General features: G+C 37.7%; 1 protein-coding gene across 1 annotated transcript in view; it reads right to left on the bottom strand.

Annotated features, from left to right (window-relative positions):
* The window catches only part of SLC9C2 (solute carrier family 9 member C2 (putative)), a 33,292-nt gene extending 19,886 nt beyond the window's left edge, over positions 1-13,406 (bottom strand). Inside the window, exons 1-5 of the mRNA XM_060142181.1 lie at positions 13,321-13,406; positions 11,988-12,116; positions 7,862-8,027; positions 1,846-1,962; positions 232-393 (exon numbers count right to left, since the gene is read on the bottom strand). Of these exons, the coding sequence (XP_059998164.1) occupies positions 232-393; positions 1,846-1,962; positions 7,862-8,027; positions 11,988-12,116 (574 nt within the window). The 5' untranslated portion in view covers positions 13,321-13,406. The remainder of the gene's footprint in view (positions 1-231; positions 394-1,845; positions 1,963-7,861; positions 8,028-11,987; positions 12,117-13,320) is intronic.
* Between the last annotated feature and the right edge of the window lie 2,236 nt (positions 13,407-15,642).

Below are 15,642 nucleotides of genomic sequence, written 5' to 3'. Positions count from 1 at the left end.
CAAGGAGGAGGAATGCAAAGGGAAGGGACACGGAATTGAAATTGAGGGGATGTTAAGAGAGACCAGGAAAGAGCTAGAGGTGGCAGCCAGATAATATGACAAGACGCACAGAGGAGCCACATCAAGGGGAAAGTGGTTGGGAAGAAGCAAATGGATTCAAGAAGAAGGAAAAACTTAAATGCATAAAGTTCACTTTAAGGATGGCATATTTTATATCTGTTTCTGCCTTACCAATGTAGAAAGTCAAGTACACCATTGAGATGCAAAGCACGATATTGGTCAGTGTATTGCTAAACAGGTCAGTCAATATAAACTGAATGATCCTTGCACACCAATATCCACATATTATGCTTCCCAAAATGTCCAAGCTGAGGCCCATGATTATATATAACTCTAGAAAAAGAAAATAAGAAAAGCAAAAGTTGAGCTATAATTTTTTTCTTTCATTAATGGCATTTGGGTCTATGCCCTTTGGTTTGCTCTTGAGATTATGAGTGGGGACCTTGCTCTTCAGCAGATGGGAGTTTCCTATGAAAGCCTGGCCAAAGAGGCTTTCTTGGGGATATATTTCCCTTACAGTCTGCAGCTTGAGGTTTGCTCCTCTGGGGACAGCAGACTCAAACGCCCTCAGGAGTCAGGCAAGGAGCATAAATGTGAAAAAGCTATGACAAGCTGGACAGTGAATGATCAACCAAAAGCCATTCAAATTCAATTTTTTTTTACAAACTGTGGCAGGGTCAGGCACACCATGTCCAGGATCCCCACCAACCTGCAGTCTATTTGTGACTCCTGCCCCCATCCCAGGGGATATTTGGGAAATGGAGAAGGAAATTTTTCCATTGTCACAGTAACTGGGGGCAATAGTGGCAGTTAGCAGATACCAGACAAAGCTGAGGGCAGTCCTAAATAACAAACATTGTTCCACCCCAAAAGCCTTTACTCCCTCACTGAGAAGCACTGCAAACCTCTATTACCAAAATTTCTTTCTCCTTGTAGCACCTCTCTCCTCCTACTAGTATTTCATATATGTATCAGGAAGACACATTTTCCCTCTTCATGCTGTGATTTCTCCTCCTTTTTTCTCTCCTTAGTACCACATCTGGAAACCCAGGATATCAACCTATTCCATATCCCAGTGAACTTTAACCACATGAGTCTGACTATTATCACTTCTAGGACCTGACTCTCCAGAATTGTTTAAACCATTCTGCTTTCACCCTCAGACTCAAATCCAGGACCAAGCCAGTTCTTTATTTTTTTTTTGCAGTACGCGGGCCTCTCACTGTTGTGGCCTCTCTCGTTGCAGAGCACAGGCCCCGGACGCGCAGGCTCCGCGGCATGTGGGATCTTCCCAGACCGGGACACGAACCCGTGTGCCCTGCATCAGCAGGCGGACTCTCAACCACTGCGCCACCAGGGAAGCCCCCAAGCCAGTTCTTAACATGCACTCATTGAGATCCAGATTGGTCTAGGAAAGAAGTAAATCTAAACTAGATGAACACAATTGTGTGTGTGTGTGTGTGTGTGTGTGTGTGTGTGTGTCTGTGTGTGTGTGCGTGTCTGTGTGTGTGTGTGTGTGTGTGTCTCTGTGTGTGTGTGTGTGCATGCATACTCGGGGAGATGAAATCATTTCTTTAACAATTTTTCCCCCATAATCTCTGAGAAAACACATAGATGGTAATTATTTTCTTGTTACCTGATATACTATTTTAATTGGTCCATGAGTAAAGTATAGGGAAAGCAGTAAAGTTAAGACATCTTGAATATATTTTAATTTCAGTATGAATTGAAATGTACCATATAAGAATGATTTTAGAAAATATACAGAGAAAATAATGCTCTTACCCCTATAATTGGAAATGCTAAGTATGCTGCTCCGAAAAACTCCAAAAACAATGGATGTGAAGCCACAGATAATCATTGATTCTCCTCTAATGATATCAGTATACATTTTAGAAATGCCTGGAAAGGGAAATATAAAATATAATTTAATATAATGCACGAAAATGATGCTCTTCCACAGGAAACACAAAAATAGAAGAGAAGGAATATGGTAGAAAAAAAGGAGATCATAATGGGATGGGTCCATATGACAATCACGATCATTTTTTAATTTTTCCATTATGCTTTCTATATCTCCAGTGGCAAAGGAACATGGCAATAGCACTTCTTGAAGTGTCCATTGCCTCAAAGCATGATAGAGCTTTGCAATGAGACAAAACACTTCTCAGGTCACTACATTTAGCTTGAATAAATATGAATTGTTAGACTCCAAAAGAATCACATTTTAGAAATAAGTACAAAATATGAGACAGTAATTCTACTCCTAGACATATACCCAAGAGAACTGAAAATATATGTCCACACGAAACTTTGTACATGAATGTTCATAGCAGCATTTTCATAATAGTCAAAAAGTGGAAACAACACATAGCCCTTCAGCTGATAAATGGATAAACATATGTAATCTATCCCTACAATGGAATATTACTCAGCCACAAAAAGGAATGAAGTACCGACTGATACATGTTACAACATGGATGAACCTTGAAAACATTATACAAAGTGAAAGAAGCGAGACACAAAAATCACATATTGTATGGTTTGATTTATATGAAATGTCCAGAACAGGCAAATCCATAGACAGAAAATAGATTACTTGTTGCCAGGAACTTGGGAATGCGGGAATGGGGATGAATGACTGCTAATAGGTATGAGATTTCTTTTGAGGTTGATGAAAATGTTCTAAAATTAGACAGTGATGATGGTTCCGTTAACTCTGTAAATATATTAAAGACCACTGAATTGTACAATTTAAAAGGGTGAATTTTATGATATGTGGGTTACATCTCAATTAAGCTGGTATTTAAAAATTAAGCACAAAATCTTATTGGTACTTAACATTCATTAACAGTTTAGTTTAATGGAAAATATAATCAAATTAATTGCCTAGTGTTATACAATTTATAAGTAGGGTGATAGTGATTGGTACCTGCCCATCCAGTATCTATCCTCTGTTCTTGGTAACAAAACTGGTTTTATTCAGGGTGGCAATGTGCTCAGATAAATGACAATTTTTCCCCAACTCCTGGGCTTCTAAGAGTAGCCACTGAGACATAAGTGGAAGTTACTGAGTGGAACTTTTGGGAAATTTCTTGGAGGGAGAGGAGACTTGATTGAAAAGACCATCTTTCTGACCCTTGCTCTTCTTCCTTTTCCTGCCTGAAATATGGGGTGATGGCTAGAACTTTAGTAGCCAACTTGCAATCCTGAGGATGGAAGCCATACACAAAGGGGAGGAGCAGATAAATAAACCCCACAATAGACTGCTGTCATTTTGCTTTAAATATTATCTTTTAAAGAGATTAAAAATAAGAAAAAGTCATATTTTCCCATCTGTTTACAATTATGGTATTTTTCATTCTTTTGCGTAAATGAAAATTTCCATCTGATTCCATTTTGTTTCAGCCTGAAGGACTTCCTTTAACATTTTTTGTAGTGTAGGTCTGTTGGTGATAAATTCTTTCAGCTTTTATACGTTTAAGTCTTTTTTTCTCCTTTACTTTTGAAAGATATTTCCACTGAGAATTCTAAGCTGGCAGTATTTTTCTTTTAGGACTTTAAAAATATTGCCCACCATCTTTTGGCTTGCAATATTTCTGAAGAGAAGTCTGTTATGATTATTATTTTTGTTTCTCTGTAAATAATGTATCTTTTTTCTCTGACGGCCTTTAAAATTTTCTCTTTACCAATAGTTTTTAGGAATTTGATTTTTATGTGCCATGGTGTAGTTTTCTTTGTGTTTCTTTGGCTTGAGGTTTGTTGAGCTTCCTGAATCTGTGGCTTTATAGTTTTCATCAAATTTAGAAATTTTTCACCCATTATTTTCTTCAAATATTTTTTGTTCCTCCCTCTCTCTCTCTCCCCTCTCTTTTACGAACTTGTATATTAAGGCACTGAAGTTGTCCCACAGCTCACTAATGTTCTGTTTATTTATTTAGTTTTTTCTTTTTAGTCTTGTTCTGTCTGTGCTTCATCTCGGATAGTTTCTATTGCTACATCTTCAAGTTCACTAGTCCTTTCTTATGCTGTGTCTCATCTGATGTTAATTCCATCCAGTGTATTTTTCATCTCAGACATTGTGGGTTTCATCTCTAGAAGTCTGATTTAGGTCTCTTTTATATCTACCATGTCCAGTGGTGTGCTGATAAACCAGCTTTCCAAAATTAAAAAAGGCCTGATTTGTAGCATTTGCCAACTTCATGTGCAAACACTCCCACAAAAACTAATTCAAAGCTACCAAAGGTTTAACCACTAGCATGCAAAATTCCTAATTATTTAACAACTGGCTCTCATAAGCTGATGGGAGCAATCATACCCCATACTCAATCTTTCTTCTAATTTTTTGAACCAATGGAATATAGTTACAACAACTGTTTGTTTGTTTTTTTGCAGTACGTGGGCCTCTCACTGTTGTGGCCTCTCCTGTTGCGGAGCACAGGCTCTGGATGTGCAGGCTCAGCGGCCACGGCTCACGGGCCCAGCCACTCCGTGGCATGTGGGATCTTCCCGGACCAGGGCATGAACCCGTGTCCCCTGCATCGGCAGGCGGACTCTCAACCACTGCGCCACCAGGGAAGCCGTTCTGTCTAGTTTTTTAGTTGGTTCAGGCAGAAAGGTAAATCTAGTTCCTGCTACTCCATCTTAACTCCAGGAGTTATATAGAGGGACCCAGTGTTCCTGATGAGTTCATGGAGCTGCAGGCCAGCCCTGGACTTCTTTTACTTAAGAGCATAAACCCAAATTTAAGAACATGTGACACACTAATTTAACCACAAATTGATATAGAAAGAATTATACAACTATATGTTTTTTTAAAGCAGCTGTTTAATATATTCCATTGCATCAAAATCCAAACTGATCACATTAAATGACACTATTTTTTTTTAATCCAAGCAGAACTGAATCTGATTAAGATTCTACTTTTTTTCCTTTGGTGTCTTTGAAACACATAACAATTAAAAATGTATAGCTGGGGGTTCTCATTATTACTATTCTTAAGATACTCTACGTAGCTGAAAAGAAAGTAAATCTCTGCTTTCCAGTGTTTGATCTGAGTATATGAAATATCAGAATATTCAGATTCTATTTATCTTTACAAAAACTCTCCTGAATGATAAGATAAATACCAGGATAATATAGAATTTCTGATAACTCAGTGCCTGATTGTGGATCAATATTCAGGCTGTTTACTTCTGTTCTTTGTGCTTCATTATTGTAGCCAATAAAGAAAGCAAAGAAAATAAAAGGCAAGTAAGTTATAATCATCTTATATTACTACTTGTTACTAACTTTGACTATGACAGAAGACACAAAATACTGGTTACACAGGTTTGAAGATTATTATTAGCACATCTGATTTAGCTGGTCAAGAAACACTTTAATTCTTCGCTCAGATTCAGTGAGTCAACCAGGAGCAAGTAAAGCATAACGTTTATTGTATGAAGTTTTGAATTTGATGTATAGTTATTTTTAATAGTAAAACACCATAAGAATTACTCCCCACATTTTTTATTGGCTTAATGTGAACTAACTTATATTCACTAATTCACTGTAAAATTTGGAAAAGGAAAGAATGAAACAAAAATCATCTGTAATTCCACGACCCAGATAAAACCATTTGAATGTTGAAGTCTTTTTCAAAGCATATAATTCCTTTTACTTAATTGAGGTCATACTAAAACTTTGTATTTTATTCCTTTACAAGCTCCCATTCCAGATTTGTTTTAAAGTAAAAATTGTTTGAGCCCTGTGCATTCTTTTAAAATAGGTAATGAATAGACAAGTTCCTTTTAACTTACATGTGAACATCCACTACTTTTTTCAGTGGGTCAGGCCACCTCAGACTTAACTTATGCAGGTTTTATAGTGCACAAGGGTGCCACATCAAATGAAACACCAGTCACACTGTAGGAACTGCAGTTTTGTATATTATTATGGTAATTTTAGGCATATGGCAAAACATATTTTTCCTTAAAAAAGTAATGTATTAGGACAATTAGATAGAAAGGATCATTTTTATCTAATTCACACAAAGGTAAAGAGGTCACTAGGTAAGGATGTCACTGAATCCAGAACATGCATCACCTTAGTATTATTGACATAAAGAAAATATCAACTAAATCAAATACCTTTACTCGTTTTCTTTTAAAGAAATAGAAGACTTCTTTTTTTTTTTTAATATGTACCTTTAATCAGATTAGTAGAACCAATTCCAGAAAACCCAGAATCCTCTGAGAAAACATATCCTTTAGAGCCACTTGTAACAAATTATCACAGAGTAGTTTATTTATTTTATTTATTTATTTTTTTGCAGTATGTGGGCCTCTCACTCTTGTGGCCTTCTCCCGTTGTGGAGCACAGGCTCCAGACGCGCAGGCTCAACGGCCATGGCTCACGGGCCTAGCCGCTCCGCAGCATGTGGGATCTTCCCTGACCGGGGCATGAACCCGTGTCCCCTGCATCGGCAGGCGGACTCTCAACCACTGCGCCACCAGGGAAGCCCGAAATAGAAGACTTCTACTCCTTTTCTGAAAAAATTTTTGAATATGGAAACAGCAATAAATAAAGTTTATAGTTTATTAGAGCCTCTTACACTCAAGAGATTGCACACAAGGGAGCAGGAAGATAACGAGGTAAATAAAACAAGTGGCAAATACAAATGGCTAAAAGAGAAAAAGAGACGAAGAAAAGATAGAAAAAACTGTACCTATGGGGAAAAAAAGAGAGAAAGAGGACAGGATCAGACTCTGAGAAATATCTGGCACAATTTAGAATATCACCAGCAAAAGTGTCAATACCTCTTATGTTTTCTCAACTGTAAGTATAAATGGGTGTAAAAATGGGACTATCACCTCTCTGGTGGGTTGTCCCGCCCCAGTTGTAAGGCAACATTTTTCCACTACATATAACTGAAACCTCAAAATTGGTTAAATATTTCTGAGTCAAAAACAGAAATCATAGCATCTAACCATTTTATGTTTTTACTGCTGTGTTAATAAAACAGGATATTTCACAGTGAAATTACTGCTGTGTTAAAAAACAGGATATTTCAGGGCTTCCCTGGTGGCGCAGTGATTGAGAGTCCGCCTGCCGATGCAGGGGACATGGGTTCGTGCCCCGGTCTGGGAGGATCCCACATGCCGTGGAGCGGCTGGGTCTGTGAGCCACGGCCACTGAGCCTGTGCGTCCGGAGCCTGTGCTCCGCAACGGGAGAGGCCACAACAGTGAGAGGTCCGTGTACCGCAAAAAAAAAAAAAAAAAAAAAAAAACAGGATATTTCAGAGTGCAATTACCTTTTACCAAATAAGATGGGAAGTAATGAGAACCCCTAATCCTCTTGGAAATAAGCTTTTATTGAATATCATATTTGCCAGACTAATACTTTCACCCCATTTCTTTTAAATAAACTACAACTCCCTCTCCCACATGCCCAAGGTTAGCTGCTCCAAAATAAAGGCAGTTCTAACAAGAGGTACCTAGGCCTTGGAAAAGTGCCATTAGAGGTAGAGACGAATCTCTACCTTGTGGCTTAAAACTCAATGGAATGGAAGAATGCTTACTTTTATCACCTTCTAGAAAGATAACATTTTCTCTTGAAAAAAATTATTTGAGATTATTTATCCCAGATCCCGGGTTGCCTTATCCACTTTGCATACTTCAATCAATGTTCATCTCCAAGGAAAAAAAGCACAAATATCTACTCTGCTGGATACACAATTCGTGCAAGAAAAATATTATCAAAAGGAAATAATTTATCCTCATATCTTCAAAATAAGAGAGAGAAATAAATCTGACATACCAATAGTTTTCAGTGAATTCACAGAGTGAACAGGATCTGTCATGCCAAGGGTCATGCTAAAGAGGAGGCAAGATTGCAAATCCCATGAATCTTTATTGAATTTCAGAACCACATATCCAATTACGATGAATGCCGTAGAGAAGCTAATTAATCCGGTTAACATAACCTGTGAAACGAATTCATAACACAGTATTAGATTTAACACCTAAACATGGTATGACTGCATTTACTCTTGTAAGAATCAGATCTCATTATATATTTTATACAGTTACTCGGGAAGATAAATGTAAAAGGTATTCTAGTTTACCTGCCTCAAAGAAACCATCCCTTCCAAACAAATGAAATTCTACCTATGAAAAGACCAATTCACCCATCTTTCTTGTTACTATTCCAGCTTAACAGTTCTCCACATCAGAATGTTCTAAAATGGAATGCAAATTTTTCTTGCTTCCATGTAGAATATTTCCTGGTGTTTCTGAAGTGATGATCTGCAGGGCTCCAGGCAGAAAAAAAGGTAAAACAGTGGGCAAAAAGCACATGCCAGCTGATTTGGCTCCCTTATTAAGTGCTTTCTGGAAGAAGCCATGGTCAGCAAACTTTTGTATACATTTCATTGCCCAACGGTTTTCTAACACTACCACATCTGTCAGGGATGCTGGGAAATGTAGCACTATTTTACACTGGGCCCACTACCATTCTATACAAAATACAGTAAGTCACTCTGTTAGTGAGAAAGAAAGGAATAGGCAATCAAAATGCCTGCCTTAAATACAGCAACAGAATGCAAAACTTTTAAACAAGCAGAAGGAACAAAAGGGATAAAGAAAACTGAATCAGTTGATTTTTTTAAATTTATCTTTAATTTACATACAGTAAAATTCACTCTTCTGATGTATAGTTATATGAGTTTTGACAAATGCATACAGTCATGTAAACATGACCAAAATGAAAAAACAAAGCAGATCCATCACCCCAAAAAATTTTTTCATGCTGTCCCTTTGTAGTCAATTTCTTCCCTCATTCCCACTCCCTGGCAACCAATGATCTGTTTTCCAAAGCTATAGTTTTGCCTTTGCTAGAAGGAAGGTCTATGAATGGACGAATGGAATTATACAGTATGTACCCTTTCGAGTCTGGTCGAGTCTTAGCATAATGCATTTGAAAGTCTTCCATATTGTGCCTATCAATAGTATTCCATTGTAAGATGTGCCACAATTTCTTTATTCATCACTGGCTGAGTAACATTTGAGCTGTTTCCAGACTTCTGTGATTTTTTTTCTTTCTTTTTCTTTTTTGGCTGAGCTGCACAGCTTGCAGGATCTTAGTTTCCCGACCAGGGATCAAATCCACGCCCTCTGCAGTGGAAGCGCTGAGCCCTAACCACTGGACTGCCAGGGAATTCCCCAGACTTTTGAGATTATGAATAAAGCTGCCATAAAGATTCACACAGAGGTTTAGTATAAATTAAGTTTTCATTTCTCTTGGATAAATACATAAGAGTGGAATTGCTGGGTCATAAGGCAAGTGTATATTTAACTTTATAAGAAACTCCCAGACTGTTTCTCAAAGTGACTGTACCATTGTGCAATCTCACCAGCAATGTATGAGAGTTCTAGGTTCTCTGCATTCTTACCACCACTTGGTATTAATCAGGTTTGTTATTGCTGCTGCTGCCATTCTAATAGGAATGTCAGTGGTATCTCAGTATGGTTTTAATTTATATTTCCCTAATAACATTTAAGATGTTGAGCATCCAATAACAAAAAAACAAACAACCCAATCCAAAAATGGGCAGAAGACCTAAATAGACATTTCTCCAAAGAAGATATACAGACTGCCAATAAACACATGAAAGAATGCTCAACATCATTAATCATTAGAGAAATGCAAATCAAAACTACAATGAGATATCAACTCACACCAGTCAGAATGGCCATCATCAAAAAATCTAGAAACAATAAATGCTGGAGAGGGTGTGGAGAAAAGGGAACACTCTTGCACTGCTGGTGGGAATGTGAATTGGTACAGCCACTATGGAGAACAGTATGGAGGTTCCTTAAAAAACTACAAATAGAACTACCATATGACCCAGCAATCCCACTACTGGGCATATACCCTGAGAAAACCATAATTCAAAAAGAGTCATGTACCAAAATGTTCATTGCAGCTCTATTTACAATAGCCAGGAGATGGAAACAACCTAAGTGTCCATCATCGGATGAATGGATAAAGAAGATGTGGCGGGCTTCCCTGGTGGCGCAGTGGTTGATAGTCTACCTGCCGATGCAGGGAACACAGGTTTGTGCCCCGGTCCGGGAAGATTCCACATGCCGCAGAGCGGCTGGGCCCATGAGCCATGGCCGCTAAGCCTGCGCATCCGGAGCCTGTGCTCCGCAACGGGAGAGGCCACAACGGTGAGAGGCCCGCGTACAGCAAAAAAAAAAAAAAAAAAAAAAAAAAAAGATGTGGCACATATGTACAATGGAATATTACGCAGCCATAAAAAGAAACGAAATTGAGCTATTTGTAATGAGGTGGATGGACCTAGAGTCTGTCATACAGAGTGAAGTAAGTCAGAAAGAGAAAGACAAATACCGTATGCTAACACATATATATGGAATCTAAGAAAAAGAATATCAGAAAGAACTTAGGGGTAAGACAGGAATAAAGACACAGACCTACTAGAGCATGGACTTGAGGATATGGGGAGGGGGAAGGGAAAGCTGTGACGAAGTGAGAAAGTGGCATGTACATACTACCAAACGTAAAATAGATAGCTAGTGGGAAGCAGCCGCATAGCACGGGGAGATCAGCTCGGTGCTTTGTGACCATCTAGAGGGGTGGGATAGGGAGGGTGGGAGGGAGGGAGATGCAAAGGGAAGAGATATGGGAACATATGTATGTGTATAACTGATTCACTTTGTTATAAAGCAGAAACTAACACACCATTGTAAAGCAATTATACTCCAATAAAGATGTAAAAAAAAAAAAAAGATGTTGAGCATCTTTCCAAGACATTTACATATCTTCCTTGGTGTTTCAAATCTGCTAAAATCTTTTTCCCTTCTAAATCTATTTTTAATCACAACAAATATTACCCCCAAAATCCAAAAAAAGCCCAGCAGAGATTCTCAACCTGGATAAAATAACAAAATCCAACTGTATATTATCAAAAAGACATCTAAGCATAAGGACATCAAAATCTTGAAAGTAAAAGAATGGAAAATTTTTAGCAGGTAAATACTAACCAAAAGAAAGCTTGTATAACTATAATACCAGATGAAATTGACTTAAGGCAAAGGCATTATTTGGGACAAAAGGGTAACTAAATAATGAGGAAAAAATTAGGAAAATAACAATACTTCAACAAAAATCAAAGAGTTGATATACAAAACACATTCTCTGATCACAATGTGACAAGAGAAATGATAATTTAGAAGCCATATTTGGACATTTAAAAATGACTTTTAAATAATTAACAGGTCAAAGAAAATAGTATAATAAAATTTAGGTAGGAGGGATAAAAATGAAAACACTAAAATCTAAACATTTGAGGTGAATATAAAAGAGTTGTTACAGGAAAACTTAAAACTTTAAATGTACAAAATGCAAAAATAAAAAAGCTAAAAGTCAATCAACTAATACCTAGCTCAAGATGTTAGAAAAGTACAGAATAAAATCAAAGAAAATAAAACATTTTGAAAAGAAAAATAAAATAATCTGGCAAGCATGATTAAGAAAAGAAAGAGAGAGAGAATGCATAAATAAAACAACCAGAGCAGTGAAAATGTACAAATCTACAGATAGACAGCTGAGAGGAAGTCAGAGGTGGGATTAGGATCCAGGTTCTGCCGTTTATCAGCCTTGTGACCTCTGAACTACACTCTGCTTATATGTGAAATGGAGATAATAACTCAGTGCCTAGTCACAGTGGTCACTCAGCAAATATTCATTCCTTCTCCCTCCCCTCAACTCTCTTTAATTAGTGGTTTTGCAGAATGAAGGGGATAAAACAACTAAAAATGTGAGATTTATGAATTATTAATCTTCTTTGTAGAGAGTCAGATTCTCTGTCAACATGAATAAGCAAGAATGGACCATAATTTGTCTTAAAATGTGTTCTTACCTGCCAAAACACATTCTTGAGTATATAGAAGTCCACATTCAAAGCAGCCATAAATATAATTAAAGGTGAAAAATAACAATAAATTGAAAAACTTGGTGTTCTTAGAAGAGGGTAGACGACTTGATGCATCTAAAGTAACAAAGGCAAACAAGAAATTAGTTTGCTACCATTCTGAAGTATTAGAAATTAAGTTGATGCTCTGTCAATCAATATAAATTTTATAATATTCCAATTTGCAACTAATGAGAGATTATCTACAAGGCCAGTCCTGGGGGTCTTGTGGTAGATTTCTTGATCTAACTAACCATCCACATGAGTTAAATGCATAGTCCTCTACTCACCAGAAATGTGTGTGAGTTTAGGCTACACAAACATTGCTTGTGGTAAGTAATCAGTATTTTCAAAAGTCGTACTTCACCATCGGTGATCCCTGAGGTGATTTTAGGTGGTTCACAGATAGGTACTTCTTATTTGACTGTTAGATAATTATCTTAATTTGCATAAGAGGAAAAAAAGAACTGTGCATGGATACTTGTGATTTCACAGATATTTGCTTAGGATTTTAAAATCTTTCAGTGAGTCAAGGAGAGAAAAATAATACCTAGATAATAGTACAGATCGTGTATATAGGACATAAATCATGAAGGTTATACACAGATGAATGGAAAACACTAACAACAACGACTGAAGTGCTATAAATATTCCCTCCTAAAAAGTCTTTGGCCCAATTAACAGTTTAATCTTCATTGCTTAACATCTCTGTGCCTCAGTTTTCTCATCAGTAAAATGGGAACAGAGTACCTACTTCCATTGGGTTGCTGTGAGGATGAATGAATTAACTCAAGAGTTAATAATAAGTTAATAAATTTACTAAAAAGAAAACAAAGAACTTAAAAGGGAGCCTGGCATATAGTTAACACTAAAAAGATGTTAGTTGTGTGGTGTTTCAGAAGAATAACAAGAGGCTTTTACAATCCTAAATAGGTACAAGCATTGTCTCCACTTCTTTTTAAATAAAAGAATGAGTGGAGACAAATTGTTGTTGATCACACAGCTATACATTTGAAATCATGTCAATAAATTAAATTAATGAAGTTTTTCTTGGATCTATATTATGTTTCCTATGATGCACGCTTTGCATTTAATCTGGCAGTTAGAAAATAGTAACCTTGCTTCCTCATGACAGTAACTGTTGCCTTTTGTAACTACACTCTCCGAGGGTGCTGAAGACAATAGCAGGAGAGAGTCCAGCGTATGTACAGGGGAAGGAAACAAGAGTAAGGACCAAAGGCAGGTGACGAAGAACCCAAGAATGCAATCACATTTTACTCACTTCCAAATTACTGCTTTAAGTCTCTCTAATTTGTTTCCTTTCTTGGATGGTTTTTCATTTTCAAAAATTTAACACCAGATAAATTTTTCTCAGTAGCTTGTCACATAAAAGAAATAATAATTCCACTCATTCAGGGATGGGGATGGGAGTTGACCTTGTTTTTGGTCTTTGTTCTTTATGCTATTCTCTAAGTTTTCGTATGTACGTCACCTCAACAAAATTGTAGGCCAGCTGTCCTATCAAAAATCCAACAAGAGAAAGAATCGTCAAGACAATGACTTCAGAATTCTTTAAAAATGCCCTCAGAAGTCCTAAAAAAAAAAAATACATGTATGTGTTATTTGGACATAAGGTATGGTTTAAAAACAATTTAATATTACCTCTCTCTAGGTATTTGACTTTAAACTTCCTCTGAATGTCATATCATCATGAATAAACAACTGACAGCTGTCTCTTAGTATAAGACACACATAATGAAGTTCCAACAACCTCCCATTTGCCCACCCAGTGGCACGTTAGGATCACTGTATGGGTATCTTGCCTATGGATCTGATGATGAGAAATTATGAAAAACCAAATTTCATACCTATAAAGTATGCCTTATATTAATCATTACTCCTCCTAAGCTACAGTAACATATATTCTATAGTTTTCTTAAAAACCAGAAATACTTTTAACTGAGATCTAACCATAGGGAAAACTGCCTTCACCAGCAAGTGTGAAAAGACACTAGCTATCCTATTTATATGCATTTTCTTGCCTTAAAACTCCCTACTCTAAGATTATTCAGCTCATCACCTCCTGAGGCAATATATCAACTATAATCCAATTAATTTATGCCTAAAGGCAAGACTCATTGGCATCTCAGAGTCTGCATTTCCTTCCTTCCAGCCAGAGGTCATGACAAATCAGTAAATATTTTTTGAACACTTCTTATGCATAAGGCTAGCCAAAGAAATGTTTCTCAAACTATTTCTGCAATACCCTTTACTGCTGGAGCACTTGTCTCTCTGTAATCATAAAGGATCCAAAGCTAGCGAAATACATGGTCAACAGCACCTTCTAGTACCAAAAGGGACCAAGGTCACTAATGAGTGTTTTAAAGACCCCAGAGAAAGCAATTTCGTTCCCTGAAATGAGTAAAATTGAAGTTCTTCATGTGTATTTGCTTCGTTGTTTGTTTCTTTATAGTCTTCCTAGTTCCAGAAAGGATTTTAAAGCAGCTGACATTTTTCCCAAATAAAAAAATTTTTAAGGGGACTAGAAAATTTTCTCTAATCGCTAGCATTGAATTATGGAATAACGCATCTGTGTTTTTTAATACGTTATTTTATCTGCATGAGTATCATTCACCATACCTATTGAATTCTTAACCATTGTTTAAGAGTCCTTACAGGTGAAGCTTTTCCTATTCCCCACTACGGGGTGGGTGGGTGGTGCATCTTCCCTAAAGAAAAATCACATAAAAGCTATACTAGAATGGACAAAATTGATGATGTTAACTAAGCAAGTTGTAATCCATATATCTGAGTTCTATTTGCCCCATTTGCCCTCCCCTCATCCCAGATATTTTGGGCACGTTAGGCCTGGCAGGCCATCAGGCAGCCAAGCATGTGAGGCTCTCCCTCTCCCTTGTTACCAGAGATTCTGGACCATACCTTTATAGTTATACTAATGACGATGCATTGTAATTATCTGTCTGCCTGTCTCCCCCACGAGAGGGCTCCTTGAGCTTAAGGACTATCTTATTCTCCACACTGCTGTGCTCAGCAAATGTCACTGAATGAAGGAGCACAGTATAGGTGATACTTACAAATAAATGAAACAAGACTAATAGCATTCAGTAACATCTTATAATTTCACTGGCCCCCTTCTTTTGTTATTGTTGTGATTACATTCTGCACTAGGAAAGGTTCAGAGGGCAGAGGAGAGATGAGGTATAAAAACAACCACCTTGGGGTGGCGCAGTGGTTGAGAGTCCTGGTGGCGCAGTGGTGGCGCAGTGGTTGAGAGTCCGCCTGCCGATGCAGGGGACACGGGTTCGTGCCCTGGTCTGGGAGGATCCCACATGCCGCGGAGTGGCTGGGCCCGTGAGCCATGGCCGCTGAGCCTGCGCGTCTGGAGCCTGTGCTCCGCAACGGGAGAGGCCACAACAGTGAGAGGCCTGCATACCCAAAAAAAAACAAAAAAAAACCAAAAAGAAACCAACCACCTACCTCCCAAAACAACAGTGGAACATACAAGAATTGGGAAATGCTCCTTTGTTGGCATGTAGTCAGCTGACCGTCCACAGAGTAAATCAGTCTGGTTACCTTCTTTTTG

Source organism: Lagenorhynchus albirostris, chromosome 2, assembly GCF_949774975.1.
Source record: "Lagenorhynchus albirostris chromosome 2, mLagAlb1.1, whole genome shotgun sequence".
In the NCBI taxonomy this organism is placed as follows: domain Eukaryota; kingdom Metazoa; phylum Chordata; class Mammalia; order Artiodactyla; family Delphinidae; genus Lagenorhynchus; species Lagenorhynchus albirostris.
This window is presented reverse-complemented; position numbering and strand designations above follow the sequence as displayed.